At 35.3% G+C, this 20178-nt stretch overlaps 1 protein-coding gene across 1 annotated transcript; it reads left to right on the plus strand.

Annotated features, from left to right (window-relative positions):
- The first annotated feature begins 13692 nt into the window (after positions 1-13692).
- LOC108150080 (neprilysin-3) lies at positions 13693-15920 on the plus strand. The gene has a single exon (XM_017278045.2). It carries the CDS (start codon positions 13870-13872, stop codon positions 15826-15828), a length of 1959 nt encoding a protein of 652 aa, XP_017133534.1. The 5' UTR covers positions 13693-13869; the 3' UTR covers positions 15829-15920.
- The last annotated feature ends 4258 nt before the right edge of the window (positions 15921-20178 follow it).

Raw genomic sequence — 20178 nt, forward strand, 5'->3', positions numbered from 1 at the left:
CGTCCGTCTGTCCGTCCGTTTCTACGCAAACTAGTCTCTCAGTTTTAAAGCTATCTGCATGAAAATTTCCCAAAAGTTGTCTTTCCATTGCAGGTAGTATATAAGTCGGAACGAGCCGGATCGGACGACTATAGCATATAGCTCCCATAGGAACAATCGGAGAAATAAATGAAAAAAATTATAACTTTTGTGTTTTTTAATTTTTTTTTAGTTCTTCGAGATATAGTAATGGTTAAATATTTCAGAATTACGTTTTAAATTTCATCAAAATCGGACGACTAAAGTATATAGCTCCCATAGGAACAATCATAAAAATAAATAAAAAAAATTATAACTTTTGTGTTTTTAAATTTTTCTAGTAGTTCTTCGACATATAGTAATGGTTAAATATTTCAGAATTACAGTTTAAATTTCATCAAAATCTGAGGACTATATCATATAGCTCCCATAGAAATAGTAAAATTACATAAAATAACTATCTAATAATTGAGCTGCAAATCATCATTGCTTCAATGTTTTTAGACATATACGCAAGTCCTTCCTTTCTTGTTTTCAACATATTTTTTGTAAAGTAATGTGTCTCCTAACGTTCTTCATAGTTTATTTTCGCTTTACTTTCTTTCAAATAATCTCTACCTATTAAAATATCATAATTCTCAAAAAATGTATGTAAACAGAATTTTTGTTTAGCTGGGCAGATTTTGCACGAGTCCAATGTTATACTTTTATTTAATTCCATTGATCCATTTATTGTGAATACTTTTAATTTCTCTTCTTGTTCTTCGTTATTTCCAAAATTTTTCGTCATTAAATTGATAGATGACCCTGTATCTATCATAGCTCTAAAAAGTTTTCCTTGAATCATTACTCTGACATATGGGTAACACTTTCTGTTTCCGAGGCAATTTGATGAAAATTTACGTTCATTCTATTCTGTGCACTGTTCTATCGTTGTCTCTTACCAGGTGTATTTGGAGAATTATTGCACGTTGATGCCTGGATATTTAAGGGGTTTTGGACCCTACCATGATCTAGGTTCCTCCTATACTCAGGATAATTTTCCTGTTTTTGAGGGGGAATTTGAATTCTGTTTGGTGAACTTTGAAGATTTGTTGAATTTGAATTATAACTATTTTTTGGATAATTATTGTTGTTTCTTGGATAGCTATAAGAATGGGAATTATTCCTCTGATAATAATAATTTTTCTGTGTACTTCCCGAATTCCTTCTACTATCATTGCGCCTGGGTTTATAATTATCAAACGGATCTGCATAAGACCATTGCTGCTTCTTTTAAATTTGCAAGTATTGTTATATCTTTTTTGGATAAGGATTTAAACAATCTATCGGGAAGTTTTCTTTCAATACAATCCCTAATTGTTTTCTTTAAAGAACTTGTGTAAATTAACTTATCTGTTGGATCTGATTCTAATTCTTACCTATTATGTACATTTGATGATCTGGTTTTTAGTCCATTTACGATCTTACTGATTCTTCCTTGATAAGGGGTGTCCCGAACGTGCTGTATGATGTCCTCGTATGGCCTGTGATCCTTGAAAGCTTTGATGAAGGCCATTTTTGCTGTTCCCCATGTTTTGGATTTTTACTCTTCGATGACTGCTTGCGCGGAATCGATGATGGTCCTTTCAATAGCTCCATAGATGATGTGGATTTGCCGAACATCCTGAGTAGGGTAAAGTTGCAGTAGATACTCTACTCTGGCAATGTAGTGACTTAATTCCGATGGATTTCCGTCGAAATAAGGTAGCTCTTTTATTTGTCCGAATAGTTGATTCAGATGAATCTCAGACAACTGCGGTAGCACTGCTGGATTTGCCATGTTTAATGTTCTTTGGTTTTTGTTTTCAATATGACACTTTTTTTTTGTTTTAAGCGTGTATTGACCGAATTGGGTTTGATTTATTTTATTTCTGCGTGCGAAAATTACACATAGATTCTTTGGCGGATCTCGATATTTTTCTTTTTGTATAATCACGGAATTTTCGCTGATCGGAATATACTAGTCATATAGTAATATCCTTTAGTTGATCAGTACCGACTACTTTTAAAAACGACTTCAAGGTCCTACCGGCTGCGCCAATTAAATTTCCGAACCATAAGATTAACATAAAAAAAAATTTATTTAATTTATTTTAAACTGGTTACAATAATGTTTTATTGAACTCGCTCTTTAACTTAAACTTTTTTAATGATCATACCTCGGTTTTGAGCTTTAGAGCTTTCTATGAGTGGAGTGGACTTTAATTAAATGAGTTTTCTAATTGCCCTTTGATATCGGCTGATTCGTTCTGGATGTTTAGTCTAAGGCTTGGGTATATTTGCAATTAGATATTGGCTGATTGGGGTACAAAGGGTGTATGTGTGTGTGAGTGTGTGGACATGTGCATAAGAATTATGTGGGATTATGGATATGTCACTATATATATATATTTTTTTTTATACCCTTGCAGAGGATATTATAATTTCAGTCAGAAGTTTGCAACGCAGTGAAGGAGACGTTTCCGACCCTATAAAGTATATATATTCTTGATCAGCATCACTAGTAGAGTCGATCTAGCCATGTCCGTCTGTCCGTCCGTCTGTCCGTCTGTCAGTCTGTCCGTCCGTTTATATGCAAACTAGTCTCTCAGTTTTAAAGCTATCTGCATGAAACTTTCCCAAAAGTTGTTTTTCTATTGCAGGTAGTATATAAGTCGGAACGAGCCGGATCGGAATTCAGAATTACGGTTTAAATTTCATCAAAATCGGACGACTATATCATATAGCTCCCATAGGAACATCCGGAAAAAAATACAAAAAAAATTATAACTTTGATGTTTTTCAATTTTTCTATTATTTCTTCGACATATAGTATTGGTTAAATATTTCAGAGTTACGGTTTATATTTCATCAAAATGGGACGACTATATCATATAGCTCCCATAGAAATGATAAAAATATATAAAATAACTATATAATAATTGATAATCATCATAGCTTCAATGTTTTTAGACATATACGCAAGTAAATCATAATTTTAATGTTTTAAAAATATTTAATTTTTGCAATATCTGCAAGGGTATATGAACTTCGGCTTGCCGAAGTTTGCTTCCTTTCTTGTTTTTTATAAGTCAAGTTTACTTCAGCTTTTTTTATACCCTTGCAGAGGGTATTATAATTTCAGTCAGAAGTTTGCAACGCAGTGAAGGAGACGTTTCCGACCCTATAAAGTATATATATTCTTGATCAGCCTCACTAGTAGAGTCGATCTAGCCATGTCCGTCTGTCCGTCCGTCTGTCCGTCCGTTTATATGCAAACTAGTCTCTCAGTTTTAAAGCTATCTGCATGAAACTTTCCCAAAAGTTGTCTTTCTATTGCAGGTAGTATATAAGTCGGAACGAGCCGGATCGGACGACTATAGCATATAGCTCCCATAGGAACAATCGGAAAAATAATTGAAAAAAAATTATAACTTTGCTGTTTTTTAATTTTTTGTTTTGTTCTTCGACATAAAGCAATGGTTAAATATTTCAGAATTATGGTTAAAATTTCATCAAAATCGGACGACTATAGCATGTAGCTCCCATAGGAACAATCGGAAAAATAATTGAAAAAATTTGTAACTTTGCTGTTTTTTAATTTTTTGTTTTGTTCTTCGACATAAAGCAATGGTTAAATATTTCAGAATTATGGTTAAAATTTCATCAAAATCGGACGACTATAGCATGTAGCTCCCATAGGAACAATCGGAAAAATAATTGAAAAAATTTGTAACTTTGCTGTTTTTTAATTTTTTTTTTAGTTCTTCGACATATAGCAATGGTTAAATATTTCAGAATTATGGTTTAAATTTCATCAAAATCGGACGACTATATCATATAGCTCCCATACAAATAATAAAATATATAAAAGAACAATCAAATAATTAAGCTGCAAATCGTCATAGCTTCAATGTTTTTAAACATATACGCAAGTAAATCATAATTTTAATGTTTTCAAAAATATTTAATTCTTGCGATAGCTGCAAGGGTATATGAACTTCGGCTTGCCGAAGTTTGCTTTCTTTCTTGTTTTTGTTTGTTTTGTTTTTTTTTTTTGAAAAGCTCTTTGCTTATATCTGATCAAAACTTCTCATACCTTCAAATGAAATTACTCTTAAAGTTTCCTCTCTTAGTATTTTTTTTTATATCCTGCACATACCGTTTACTCGCACTCGAACGAATGACAACAATGAACGAGATGAATGAAAGAGAGATAAAATTGCATTGCTTAGTGTTAATGGTTAATGGTTTTAGCTTCGCTTTCCATAGATCCCATCCTCGTCGCCAATGTAACAACTCAATAAATCACGTTAGATTGTCTTCTACAAATGTTCTTTATTTTGACTCTCCTTACGCGGCGAGTGCCAAAATCAAACAAAACAAATTATTTTGAGAACAGTGATCCAAGGTCTAGGAAGAGAGAGAGCCTCGCTCTCCTGCAGCAGTCATCGCTCGCCTAGCTCCTTGGTGCCGGTTCCTACAAACCCCATCACAATATTGTTCTGCATCGAAAACCGTCGGGCGGTGGCGTTGAACACACGGCTGCTGACGAGGTTGTGTGTTCCCCTTCGCGTTTTTTTGACACTTACTACAAGAAGGTTTGTAAGTGTTCGGCTTGCCACAGCCATAGCTGAAAATCCTACTTTTCCCTTCGCAATCTTGGTACCGATGCCCTTCCAACAAATCAAAGCCAAAGCCCCCACTTCCACTGCGCTTTCGATGTCGGAAAATTCGTAGCCAGTATTTCTGCCACGGATTTTTTCCAGAGCGGCACTTCCAAACCATCCGTTAAAGAGACAAGGTAAGGTACCGAAGTTTTCCTTTTCTTTTTGTTTCCTATCCCGAATGGTTTCACGGATTTCTCCATCGGAGCGAGTGTCCCTAAGCTGTTTTCGAAGAGCAAAGAGCTTTCCACTCTAGCCCCTCTTCTTTGCAGGATTTATGATATCGACAGTAGAAATCGGGAGCTTTACCATCAAATAATTGGCTAGCATTGGTAGCTAAAACCTCAAACTTAGCATTTCATGTTTGCTCTGTTAACGCCTCCACCCGATATACAAAATTGTCCACGCTTATACCATCAAGACTGCCATTGAAACGAAGTTTCCAACTATTTGGCCCACCCTATCTGGTCTATAAATTGAATCGGATTCTACGCTGACAGGAGTAAATCTGGACTCACTCCGGAACTGATCAAAATTTTCGACTGGTTGTCCTTTCTGATCCGGCCAATTGGTGTTTGTGTTTGGGTTTTGGGTTGCTAAGGGATTTCCGAGAACCAGTGCTGAGAAAGTTGAGTGAGTAAATCGGTTTTCATCCCTTGTACCGCTTGAGTCACTAAACTCCCTATGTCTACCTCAACGCGATTTTCGGCAGTTTTCCCAGAGGGGGCTGGCGAATTTACGATCGTTTTACCGCCCTGTGGGAGTTGAAAACAAACGACCCCGCAGATCGGACACTCTCTATGAGTCTTCGAATAACTATTGATGCGAGACTTACGGAAGTCATGGCCGCATTTTGTCATGTAATTTATGGAGATCGCCAAGTCTTTTTCACACAATTTGCTTTTAGACTTCGTTGCAGTCTATACTTTATCGGCATCACTCATTGTTTGTCCTTTTTTTTGTGCTTAAATCAATGAGAAAAGTTAGTGACTTAAAATCCTAAAATTATTTTTGGTATTTAGTTAACAGCTAAATGAATGAGTAAGTTAAAGTTACCAATTTTATTAGGCAAGAATTTATTAAATTATTTATTTATTTATTTATTTTGTTTTCATTAATTTGTGTTAATTTATAAAACAAACGATTTAAAATCAACTCGCTTATTATTTTCCTTCCTTGTTTTTATTTCTCCACCTGCGGTCAATGACCTTAACAAGTGGAACAGATGATTTGTTTTTTTTCTACGCTCAATTCCTAAAGACACTCAGATTCTAAAATCACTCATGAGAAGAACGGAAAAAATAAACGAGAGAGTTCAAGCATTCAGTAAGCTTTAAAATTGTAAGAAAAATTAAAACACGATAAAAACATATGAACAGTTTGCCTTTTAACACAGGTGTTCCCCCTGACAATCCCTTATCAGCAGTTTGACTCGGAATCCGTGAGTAAAAGGAGACAGAAAAATAATATAATTGCTGCTTATGCAGAGCTATGTTACATGGCTAGCCCTTAGACTATTCTGGGCCAATTTTTAAAAATAATAGCCAGCTTTGGCTTGCCAAGCTCAGATTCACTAAAACAACAACTATATGAGAGTTGATGCACTCTTGTTTTGCAATCTTGCCTACGTTTTCCGCTGTCCACCGTGGCCAGTCGACCTCTTTTTAAAGACTTCGGCTGTATATCCAATGCCCCTGACATACGCGAAGGAATTTGATAGATGGTTCCTCAGCGCCGGCCAATTATCCGTGGTCAGGGGCAGTTTACCAACTGCATGTCCAAGCGTCTCAATAACCCTTTCTTTAGGTCCCGAAAACAAAGTAAATAGAATAGATTTGCCCCACTCTTACTTTCAACATCAGCCGTGACTAGTTGAACGCTTGCCTAAAAAATATTCAACTTATATCGTATTCGCCTGATATCGAAATTAAAGTATGACTAGAGGTGAGATATTTGGCAAGAGCACCACAGCAACCGTGGCTAGAACGTGAACACATAATTCAGCATACTGTGATACTGCATAACCAATTGGATGAAAAGTAAAGTGTTTTTTCTTTGTGTTAAAGTGATTCTTAGAGTAAAGTTTTGTTTTTCGTTTTTTTCACATCTAAAAGAATCATATCCAGATAAATAGAATAATATATTTATTACTGTAACGAGTAGGTTGCTTGGGTGTTACTACATGATGATAAGGACGCACGCGCATAGATCCAGCTGCTGCTTGTCGGCTATTTGGGCTGGTGGTCTTGTCTTTCATCATGAGCTAGTTGAATTCTAAAATTTTATCAAATTTTGCGTGCAGCGACAAATAATATAGGATAGGCAAAATCATCCAAATCTACACAAACACTCGCGAAATTCACAGTGTTCTTCAGGTATTTCAGAGAAACTGCATTTGCCCTCCCTGCCTTGGCCATTATCTACCAAAAACCTCTCACAATATCGTTGAATGGCCCCTTTGGTGACGATAGTTTCCATTCTGTAAGATGAATTCGCCCGCCTTTGGGTATCTTGTGATATTATTTCCTCTAGAAAGCAAAGTCCGGGTATATAATAGGCGGGAAAATCGACTATAGCGTTCTTCCTTGTTGTTGTGATTGCCCTTAATAAGATAATTCTTTGAAATTTTTGTTGGTATGGCCAAAGCATCGTTTTTTTAACTACCACTTTGTGGAAAACCCGCTAGCTTAGCGGGAAAACAGCTAAAGAAGCTAGATTTCCCGCGCGCACATCTTTTAAAAGACTAAAGCCACGGATGTGTGTGCTAAAAAGGTATTTTAAGGCAATTAATGTTGTGAATTTATGATTTATGTTATTTTCCAAGTAAAATAATAAAAAAACAAGAAAGAAAGCAAACTTCGGCAAGCCGAAGTTCATATACCCTTGCAGCTATTGCATGAATTAAATACTTTTGAAAACATTTAAATTATGATTTACTTGAGTATATGCTGAAAAACATTGAAACTATGATGATTTGCAGCTCAATTATTAGATAGTTATTTTATATATTTTTATTATTTCTATGGGAGCTATATGCTATAGACGTCCGATTTTGATAAAATTTAAAACATAATTCTGAAATAATTAAACATTGCTATATGTCGAAGAAGTAAACAAAAAATTAAAAAACAAAAAAGTTATAATTTTTTTTCATTTATTTTTCCGATTTTTCCTATGGGAGCTATATGCTATAGTCGTCCGATTTTGATGAAATTTAAAACATAATTCTGAAATATTTAACCATTACTATATCTCGAAGAACGAAACAAAAAATTAAAAAACAGCTATAGTCGACCGATTTTGATGAAATTTAAACCGTAAATCGGAAATATTTAACCATTACTATATGTCGAAGAACTAAACAAAAAACAGCAAAGTTATAATTTTTTTCATTTATTTTTCCGATTGTTCCTATGGGAGCTATATGCTATAGTCGTCCGATCCGGCTCGTTCCGACTTATATACTACCTGCAATAGAAAGACAACTTTAGGGAAAGTTTCATGCAGATAGCTTTAAAACTGAGAGACTAGTTTGCATATAAACGGACGGACAGACGGACAGACGGACGGACAGACGGACAGACGGACAGACGGACGGACAGACGGACATGGCTAGATCGACTCTACTAGTGATGCTGATCAAGAATTTATAGGGTCGGAAACGTCTCCTTCACTGCGTTGCAAACTTCTGACTGAAATTATAATACCCTCTGCAAGGGTATAAATATAAATCTTGATTTACTTGCGTATATGTTTAATAGCATTGAAGCTATGATGACTTGCAGCTCAATTATTCGATAGTTCCTATGGAAGCTATATGATATCGTTTTCCGATTTTAATAAAATTAAAAGCGTAATTCTAAACGGTCAAATTATTAATTAATCATATAGCTTCCATAGGAACAATCGAAATCGGAACTTTGCTGTTTTTTAATTTTTTTTAGTTCTTCGATATATAGTAATGGTTAAATATTTCAGAATTACGTTATAAATTTCATCAAAATCGGACGACTATATTATATAGCTCCCATAGAAATAATATAAATATATAAAATATCTATTTAATAATTGAGTTGCAAATCATCATAGCTTCAATGTTTTTAAACATATCTTAATTTTAATGTTTTCATTCTTGCAATAGCTGCAAGGGTATATGGACTTCGAAGTTTGCCGAAGTTTGCCGAAGTTTGCTTTCTTTCTTGTTTTTTTTTAATTCTTCGACAAATATTAATGCTTTAATATTTTTGTACGTTTTTTGTTGCAAATGCATCGAAAGACACTAAGCTTAACTGGATCCAATACTCCGTTCAAAAGTCATTCCAAAATACTTTTTTTGGTTTATTTAAAAATTAAATTTTACCCGTAGTCGATTTGGCCATGTCCGTCTGTATGTTCGTCTGTAGATCTCGGAGACTATAAAAGCTAGAGATTTGGGATGCAAATTCTACGCAGAGCCGTCGCTCTGTCGCTGCAGTAGAGAACCAGAAAAAAGAAGCACGCACTTAACTTCTAGTGTTGGCTATGCAGTGCGACAGATGGTGCCACCTAAACTTCGTTTTGTATGGGAAACACTTAGTTTGAAGTTTATTGGCTAACAGGTGGCTAACAGTCGGGAAACTCGACTCTACCGTTCTCTCTTGTTTGAGTCTCGGCTTATTGGTATCAAAACGTTTTATGTCGAAGTATATGAGGAAGTCTTAAAAATAAATTGTATATTTTTATAAAATTAATAAAGTTGTTAACAATAAAAAACGGTAAACTGCTTTTTTTAAATGGTAAGAATAAACAACAACCCTTGCAACGTACCGAAAGCTATATATTAATTTTAAGAAAAAGTTCATTTACTTAGGAACATTTTTGAAAGGAGTATAATCACATTCAAAATAAAAAAAATTATATGTAAAGTATTTTTAAAATTTAATACTTATAGCTAAAATTAAAAACAAATTAATGTCTTAAAAAGATATTGTTTCCTTACCATACAATTTGTATAAGTCTATCATATTCATTTTGAGTTAATAGGACTTTTTAAGCATTTTTGCGATCGCAGAAAATTAAAAAAGTTTTTAACAATAAAAAACGGTAAATTGTTTTTTTAAAATTCTAAGAACAAACAAAAACCCTTGAAACGTACCAACAGCTATATATTAATTAAAAAATAAAGTTAATTTACTTAGGAACATTTTTGAAAGTAGTATAATCACATTCAAAATATAAAAAATAATTTGAAAAATATTTTTAAAATTTAATACCTATAGCTAAAATTAAAAAAAAAGTATGTCTTAAAAACATATTGTTTCTTTATCATACAATTTGTATTAGTCTATCACATTTATGTTGAGTTAATAGGACTTTTTAAGCATTGCTGCGATCTCAGAAATGAGAAATATCTAACTATTGTCAAATGTGAACTGCTAAATTATTAAACTGCTTCAAAGATCAAAACTCTAATTAAACAGCTTCCCAGCCGAACGTGATTTCATGTGGGGAGCCACTCTATATAGAAATCTATCTGGAATCAATCAGATTCGGGGATGCATCCCCAAATCTGGTCTGGAATAAGATTCAGGCAACTTTTTTTTCCTTCACGGAATATTTGTTTGGTTGTGTGTGTGTTATTTTTCGTATGATCGGTTTGCTGCTTGCACGGGACACAAACAAAATTAATTACAAAGGTTTAATAAAGTTTTAATATTTCAAAGTAGTATAATTTATAGTGCCGTACTACTCTATATTTATTGTATTATTAATTAAGTTGTATTTAAAGGCCATTTATTTTACAAGTTTCGACCTATCGATATCTTGTAATCGAAGTCAAAAACTGGACCGAAAGCTAATAAATATAAATGGTAAGTAAACGTAAATTTTTAAAACACATAACTGGAAGTAGTTTTTAAATGTTTTTAAATGGTTTTATAAAATAATGTCTTTGGTCGTATTCAGCAGAACAACATGATCACTTATCAATGATGGATTTCTTACGATAGTTCTGTTGAACGCAAAAGATCACTGATCATGTTGCCAAAATTCCATCATGATCAGCAAAAAAGGAGCGTAAAAATAGTACGCCACCCTTTATAAACAGAAAAATCAGGATGTAAACAAAACAAAACAAACAAGGAAAAAATCAAACTTGTATATTGTAAAAATTGTATACCCCTGCAGATATAACAATTATTTAATGTGTTTTTTATGTCAACAGAGGTACAGACTTACCAAATCAATTGTAGAATATATCACTTAATCACTTCCCATCTTTTATGACGATATTTTGCTTTCACTCACAATAAAAATAATACGGTTTTTAAACTTGGCTTATTCGTTCAACATCTGTCGATACCGAATAAGCTTTCCAACCTTTCAAACTTTCTACGGTAACTAGATGTCAGATTTTTGTTGAGTTAAAATTAATATATTTAAAATTCCAGTTTTTTTTTCATAGGAGCTATATGACATAGTCTTCCGACTTGAATCAAATTTAAACCGTAGTTCTTTAAAACAGCTAAGTCATAATTTTTTTCCGATTGTTCCTATGGCAGCTATATGCTATAGTCGTCCGATCCGGCTCGTTCCGACTTATGAACTTCCAGCAATAGAAAGAAAACTTTTTGGAAGGTTTTCGAAAATAGCTTGAAAACTGAGCGTAGAAACGGACGGACACACGGACAGGACTAGATCGACTCTCCTAGTGAAGCTGATCCAGAATATACATATATACTTAGAGATTCAAAGATGTCTACTTCACTGCGTTGCAAACTTCTGACTAAAAGGGTATATAAAAAAGTTTTCCAAAAACTTTGATCTAAATTAAATTTTGAACACGTCCTTTATACGGTATATACTGGCGGATAAAAGTTTTATTTAAAAATATTTTTTTAATATTTTAACAGGCAATAATATGCCGATTTCTTATGTAAAAATGGTACCTCCGACTTTAAAGCCGAGGCAAAAATTAAATATCGCATATTTTAAAATTTAATTTCGCTCATCAGCACAATAAGTTAATATATTAAATAAATCAATTTAATTATTTTTTTTTATATCACTGTGAGTCCAGGCTTTACGCACCGCAAGACGCCACTTTTTTAAGAGACACCGTCCGACCGCCGCCACGGAGTACAAATAAATATTAAATGCCTACGTTTACCGTGTTAAAAACTGGAATATTTATATTCCCTCAGAAATGAGAAATGAATCGCAAAAATCAGTTTTTTTCAGCCTCGGAAACCATCCTGCCCCCTTAAGAAATATATAAAATTAATTTTTCTTGTGCAGTTATTTTTTTTTTTTTTTTTTGGTATAGCCAAAAGACTGTTTTTGTAATAATCAACTTGCCCTATTTTATTTTTTTTGTTTTTTCTATTTGTTGTAAAATAAGGTATCGATGACCAAATTGGTTGGGCAAAACTAGAGATATAAATGTAAAATCGGCATGAAAACAGGTGAAAAGCGTTATTTACACTTTAAAAAAAGATAGTGCCATACAATAAATTTTAAGTATAATTTTCCGAATCAGGGAGAGTCGGAAAATCAAGGTTTTATCTCTGGGGGGTTTTAACGATTTAAATTTGTAGGCCAGTGTTATAAGTTATATTCTGGATTCGATAGGAATGGGGTCTGAAGAAGCTGCAGAATTAAAAATAAAAATAAGAATACTAAAAAATTAGGAGAGTTGACATAAATATTGAATTATAGAACAAAAATCTCATAATATGCGATCGTTAGAATGGGCAGAGCCATTTCTGAAATAATCTTGATATGCGTTAGAATTAAGAGAATCTGCATTTAAAATCCCAAATCTTTAGCCCTTAAAGTTTCTAAGATCACGACTTTCAGACGATCAGGCGGATATGGCTAGATCGACTCGGCTATTGATCCTGATCAAGAATACTTGGCTGGAAACACTTCCTACTACCTGTTTCATACTTTTCAACGATTACAATATAATATAATAATATAATTTTCCTTCGCGCCTCTGCTGCTGGTCCCTTCCGAAAGCAATAATTGCCGGTTCGTTCAAAAAAAACTATAAGCTAAAAAGCTGTGAATCAACTCACAACTTTGGTTAAAGGATTATAGATTTTGACAACTCAATTTTCTTTCCCTTGAAGCATGCGCTTGAACTTATAACTTCTTTAGGACAGGCATTTCAAAAATACATTTTTTTTCTATTAGACAAATGAGTTTATTAATAAATGTATAACTTCAAAAATTGTAATAATTCAGTAATGACAAATCATTTTTCGTCACAAAATTTTAAACTAGAGACTTTCTATATTGAATGTACGAACATTAGTCGGAACGAGCCGGGTCGGACGACTAAATCACATAGCTCCCAATCGGAATACTACACAAAATAAATTTAAAACAAGTTTTGACTAATCTATTTAGCCTTTTTAATTTCTTTTGGATATAGCAATGGTTAAATAGTACAGAATTACGCTTTTAATTTTATGGAAATCGGAAAACTATATCATATGACTGCCATAGAAACGATCAAATAATTTAGGTCAAAATAATCATTGAAGCTATTTTAAACATATACACATATAAATCGAAATTAAGATGTTTTAAAAAATATTTCTTTTTTGCAATTGCTGCAAGGGTATTTAAACTTCGGCTTGCCGAAGTTTCCTTCCTTAAATTTCCGAGAGAAGGTTTTAAAATTTGTTTAAATACAACAAAAATTTTAAATTTTTTGAGTTTGGACAAGTTTTTTTGCTTCCCTCAGTTCGGTTTGTAATGTTTAATGCCGTGTTTGTTATTGATAAGCCGTCCATAGAAACACCAAAAAGAAAGACGTATTTAAAACGCTGATAAGCTTACCAAGCAAAAAAGGCGAGCTCCAAGAACATTACAAGTACAAAGAGAGTCGCCAAAAGAACACTTCAATACAAATATGTGTGGGTAATATTTCCTGTTCCGACGATGGGAGAGTGAACATGTGCACACGAAATATAAATAAAATCGAAACTGCGGGAAATGAGAATTTAGTTGAATTTTAGCAAGCGACAAACGAGCTACAAACGTATTAAAGCAAACTAATTTAGTTTTGAAATGTTCTTATCTAAGCAACAGAAAAAACAAATCTTTAAAACGCCTGTAGAGTGCCGCAAATAAAACTGGAATAAGGCACAACAAAATTAACTAAATAGTGTTTGAAATGGTTCAAGGTCTGTGGACTGCCATTTTGCTGTTAAGTAGTGCCACCTTTGGCTGGAATTTTCCGGTAAAAAAAAATATTCTTGACAAAAGTTGTCCGTACCTTGGCAGTTGCAATTCTACGATCAATGAGCTTCATATTGACACGCTAATGGAATACGTGGACAGCGAAAAGAATCCATGCGATGACTTCTATGCTTATGCCTGCGGTAAATGGCGGGAAAAACATGAGGCCCACACAACGGCCACGACATTAAGCGAAACAGAGATAAATCGCCAGTATGAGGACCTCTTTAGCTACCTGTTAGGGAATCTAAGTGCCCCAGAGCATGGTTATCCCTTTTACAGCAAGGTACTGACCCACTTTCAGAACTGCACTGCCCTTGAAGGGCCCAATCTGAGGCGGTACATAGATCTTTTGGGCCAGGATCTGCTGTCCTCCCTGGGCTCCACGCACTGGATGAACGTGTTGGCTGTTTTGGGGCGGTACGGCTACCACGGGCACTATGTGCAGATGGAAGTGCGGTGGCACAACGCAAGTCACCACATGATCTTCCTGTTGCCGCACAATCGTGACGTGAATCTAAGCCTAACTTCGGAGATCTACAATGCCATAAGTCAGGTTGGCCCTTCCTGGCCCCCTCTCGATCAGCTGAAAGATCAGTTTGAAAATCTTGAGCAAAATTTGATCAGATTGGCAAAGTCACATTCAGCTGACGATACCTTCCGTAAATACAGCCTTGACCAGATTCGGAATGAAGTGACTGAACTGGAGTGGGACGAGGTGTTCAGAAAGCAGCTGGGCAGATCGATGGGAGCGGATCACGTATTCCAAGTGGACGACTTGCCTGCCATTAAAGGGCTCGTGGATTACCTAAACAAAACGGATACCCTGTTGCTCAACCGGTACAGCGTGGCGAGGTTTCTCAGCCATTTGCTGGAACTGCCGCACAACCCAGTGGCCAACTGGGTAAACGGTAGGAGGTCAAGGGGTATGGACTGCATCCGGCATATGCGTCGGTCTCTCTACCTTCCGATGAACTACGTTTACGAAAGGAGCTTTTATGCCCGCCGTCGAAGCGCCGACGAATTAGTCATACACAGTGTGTTTAAGCAGTTGCAGGAGCAGCTTGAGCTAAGGGTGCAAGGTAACGCCTTGAACTTGAGCCAGGAGTTGGTAAACAATCTGAAGGCAAAGGTGCACCACATGCGCATAAACGTGGGCAACCTGCCGCCCAACGTTTCTGAGCAGTTCTATTGGGCCAGCGACCAGCGGTGGAACGTGGGCCGCGACTTTTACGAAAACCACCTGAATAGCCTTTTGTACTACTACACCCTCGTTTCGGATCTTGAGGGCAGCACCAATCAAAAAGAGCGGAAAATCTGGTACAGCTTTAACATGCATACGCCCGAGTTCCCCGACAACATCGACGCTACGCCGTACTTTTATTGCCTTGGCAACATCATTTTTGTGCCGTACTCCTACGTAAAGCGACCCTTCTTCTACGCCGGCTTCTGGCCGGCCCTGCTCTATGGCGATCTGGCCAATACCCTGGGCCACGAGATGATGCACGCCTTCGACACGGACCTGGTGGACTACGATGCACAGGGCAACTTGAGAAATTTTAGCGACCAGCTCGGCCAGGTTGAGCTGTACAACAGTGCAGTCGGCTGCCTGAACACCAGCGCCGTGATGCTAAACGAGCGCACGTCTGACGTCAGCGGTTCCCGGCTGGCCTTGCAGACGTATGGAGGCGAATGGCTGTCCCGCCTGGACAACGGTCGGCTCTACTTCCTGCAGTTCGCACATTTCTTCTGCGGCGACAAGGGCGACCAGTACCACGACTCAGGCAGTCAGCGTCTCAACTACTCCCTCAGCCAGGTGCCACAATTCGCTGAGATTTTTGAGTGCCGAAATGGGACCGGCATGAGGTCTACGGACCAGTGCCCCTTCTGGTAGCGGATCCCAAAGATTCCTAGACTAAGTTGGTGTATAGCTTTTAAAACTGACCCCAAGTATTGTGAATAAATTTTTATGTTTAGCAAAACCTACCGCAGCTCCGCTCTCCTGATTGCATATCCGGCTCGCATTTGCCTGGCGCATTTTGTGAACTGATTTAGTTTTTGTTTACGTGCACAACGTAATCGACATCGGTAGGGAGCGTGCATGGTATGGAAATGTGAAAATCTGCAGACGTCATTAAATCTTTTTTCCCGTCCTACACTGAAACTAAAATGCGTGAGCTCTGAAGAAAACAACCTCGATGCAAACGCAAAGAACAAAAGGTCATTCAACCGTTCGCTTAAAAGTGTGTGCATTTTGCTTGCATTTGGTACGTATTTCCAGCATCTTTTCAACTATTTGCTAATTAACACTCTGCCTTCCTCTCAGAATCTCAGCAGCAGACGCACATCCAGAAAGAGAAGACGGCACCGAATACAAAATTCGATTTTAATTCCTATTTAGACTGCAAGCCTAAATGTTAAAGGTTATTGCGAAAACTACACATACGCCGCATGCCTCTAGATTAAAAGTCGCGAAAAAATTATATTTTTTTAAGATATTCAAAATAAAAATGATTTACGATGATTATCATCTTGCTTTTAAAGTTCACCTTTCTAACTCAATTTTGAGCAATTAAAGAAAATATTAATTTGTTTGTGTTTTTATACCCTTGCAGAGGGTATTATAATTTCAGTGAGAAGTTTGCAACGCAGTGAAGGAGACATTTCCGACCCTATAAGGTATATACATTCTTGATCAGCATTACTAGGATAGTAGCTCTAGCCATGTCCGTCCGTCTTCCTGTTGCAGGTAGTATATAAATCGAAACGAGCCAGATCGGACGACTATATTATCTATCTCCCATAGGAACAACCAAAAAAATAAGTGAAAAACATTTTGTCTTTGCAGTTCTTTATTTTTTTTTTTTTTAGTCTTTCAAAAGGTATTACAATTTTAATATCCAGAATATTTAGAAACATAACTAAAATAATTTAATATATATAATTTTTTTTTTAATTTTTTAATTGTTTCCAAAGTTGTACCTTGTACCGCCCTTAAAAAGTATATATGTACATTCTTGATCACTATGAGAGTCGAATATTTCCAAAAATTCTTTTGGACATAGGTGATTAATTGGCTTTGGATTTGTAAAAAAAATATTCTTAAGGCTGAGGAGCAAGAAATAGATTTTGACTGCTCTAACAGATGTATTGAAAATGATTATATTAATAAAACAAGTAAGGAAGCAAACTTCGGCAAGCCGAGGTTCAAATACCCTTGCAGATATTGCAAAAATTAAATATTCTTGAAAACATTAAAATTATCACTTATCATTAAGCTATGATTTGCAGCTCAATTATTCGATAGTTCATATGGCACCTATAAGATATCGTTTTCCGATTTGAATAAAATTAAAAGCGTAATTCTGAACTGTCAAATGATTGATAAGTCAAAGAGAATTTAAAAAAAAAATTAAAAATTAGAAAAGTTACCTATAAAAAAAAATTGTTTTTAAATGTTTTTATTGTTTCCATGGGAGCTTTATGTTAAAGTCGTCCGATTTTGATGAAATTTAAACCGTAATTCTTAAATATTTATTATACCCTTGCAGAGGGTATTATAATTTCAGTCAGAAGTTTGCAACGCAGTGAAGGAGACATCTCCGACCCTATAAGAGTATATATATTCTTGAACAGCATCACTAGCAGAGTCGATCTAGCCATGTAAGTCTGTCCGTCTGTCAGTCTGTCCGTCTGTCCGTCTGTCCGTCCGTCTGTCCGTCCGTCTGTCCGTCCGTCTGTCCGTCCGTTTCTACGCAAACTAGTCTCTCAGTTTTCAAAAGTTGTCTTTCTATTGCAGGTAGTATATAAGTCGGAACGAGCCGGATCGGACGACTATGGCATATAGCTCCCATAGGAACAATCGAAAAACAAATACATAAAAAATTATAACTTTGCTGTTTTTAAATTTTTCTTTTAGTTCTTCGACATATAGTAATGGATAAATATTTCAGAATTACGGTTTAAATTTCATCAAAATCGGACGAGTATATCATATAGCTCCCATAGAAATAATAAAAATATATAAAATAGCTATATAATAGTTGAGCTGCAAATCATCATAGCTTCAATGTTTTTAGACATATACGCAAGTAAATCATAATTTAAATGTTTTCAAAAGTATTTAATTCATGCAATAGCTGCAAGGGTATATGAACTTCGGCTTGCCGAAGTTTGCTTCCTTTCTTGTTTTTTTTAATCTTAGACATATAGTAATCGGTAATATTTCAGAATTCGGTTTAAATTTCATCAAAATCGGACGACAAGAGAGCAATAAAAATATAAAAAAAAATTTTTTTTATATGTAACTTTTCTATTTTGTAGTTTTTTTTAAAATTATTTTTGACTTATTAATAAATTGAGTGTTCAGAATTACGCTTTTAATTTGATTCAAATCGGAAAACTATATCATATAGGTGACATAGGAACGATCTAATAATTTAGCTGAAAATCATCATAGCTTCAATGTTGTAAAATATCTACGCATATACATCGAAATTTAGATGTTTTAACAAATATTTCGTTTTTGCAATAGTTGCAAGGATATATAAGCTTCGGCTTGCCGAATTTTGCTTCTTTTCTTTTTTGGATTTCTTGTATACAAAGTAAAAATACTTTAACGTTTAATAGTTAATAGTTTTAAGAATATCGCTTTTAATTTTTTAACTAACAGTCATATAATTCGAAAATTAAATGCTTTAAGGATTATTTAATTTTGGCAATAGCTGCGCGGGAATAAAAACTTACGATTTAAATTTGATCGAAATCGGACGACTTATCATAAAGGTTTCATGCGATGCGGAATATTACAAAAAATAGATGAACAAAATTTTCACTTCTCCATTATTCTTTTGGACTTAATAATTTGGATTTAATAATTCAGAATTATGCTTTTCATTTCATCAAAATCGGAATTCGACATTACATAGCCTGCATAGAAAAGATCGAATAGTTGAAATGGAAATCACAATAGCTAAAATGTTTTCTAACATATTCTTATATAATTCAAAATTAAGATCTTTTAAACGTTTTATTTTTTGCAATAGCTTCAAGGTATATGAACTTTGGCTTGCCAAAAAAATTACCTTTCGAATTGTACATTTTCTGTCCATAATGTTTCTACAGTCGCCAAAAAGCTGAAAAGATTATCTGAAAACTGCAGTACTGAGCTTGTACTGGTACTTTAAATGAGTTCAGCCGAGTTAGAATACATATGTACATGATAAGAGTAAACTAGATGCGTGTCTGAACGTATTCCTCCCACTGTCTTCTTTGCGCTCATCTATGGGCTTATCAGCTCAGGTTTTTATTCATTCATGTAAGTCTAATCGCTTGTGCGTTATAATTTGTTTTTTTTTTTTTTTTTTTTTTTTTCAAATAAATAGCTTTGGCAGCGAAACGCGCGAGGCCGAGTGACGAAATCGAAGCATCAAATTGCGCATGGTATGAGTCGTAAGCCAACGACAAGCTCGCCAGTTTGATTCGCAACGTAATACTTAACCGGCTGCGGTCAGTTTCTTAACCCCTGGACTACACCAGCTTAGTAGGGATTTGGTGTCTCTTGTCACGCGCTCTTGGTAGAACGAGTATGACGACTGCTCGCAGGTAATCGATTGATTACTAGACGAATGTGAAAAATTAGAAGACAGGCAGCGGTCTAATGAAATCATAAAGCTTCGATGCGTCATGCTAGACATTTTGAAATTAACAAATCTTCATTTCACTATTTTATTAAAATTATTTCATAAGCTAACAAATGTATGTCAAGGTTGTAAAAAGATATAAATTGATCGTTCTTAATAATTTTTTTTTGTTTGACCATTTAGTATTATTGCAAGCTTCGGCTTATCGAAAAAAAAATACTTTTAAAATGGAACTTTTTTTGTCCATACTTTTTGTACAGTCGCTGAGAAGCTAAAGATATTATCAGAAGACTGCAGTAGTGAGCTTGTCTGGTACTTTTAATGAGCTCAACCGACTTAGATTACGTACATGCTAAGAGTAAACGAGATGCATGTCTGAACGTATTCCTCCCACTGTCACCTTTGCGCTCATCTATGGTTTTATCAGCTCAGTTTTTCATTCATTCATGTAAGTCTAATCGCTTGTGCTTGTCGAAACGCGCGAAGCCGAGTGACGAAATCGAAGCATCAAATTGCGGATGGTGTGAGTCGTAAGCCAACGACAAGCTCGTTAGTTTTGATCAGCACCGCAATACTTAACCGGCTGAGGTCCCTATCTTGGA

The sequence above is a fragment of the Drosophila elegans genome, unplaced genomic scaffold (genome assembly GCF_018152505.1).
Source record: "Drosophila elegans isolate 14027-0461.03 unplaced genomic scaffold, ASM1815250v1 contig_397, whole genome shotgun sequence".
Lineage (NCBI taxonomy): Eukaryota > Metazoa > Arthropoda > Insecta > Diptera > Drosophilidae > Drosophila > Drosophila elegans.

Coding starts and splice junctions, on each gene's coding strand:
- LOC108150080 (XM_017278045.2), top strand. CDS start 13,870: ATGGTTCAAGGTCTGTGGACTGCCATTTTGCTGTTAAGTAGTGCCACC.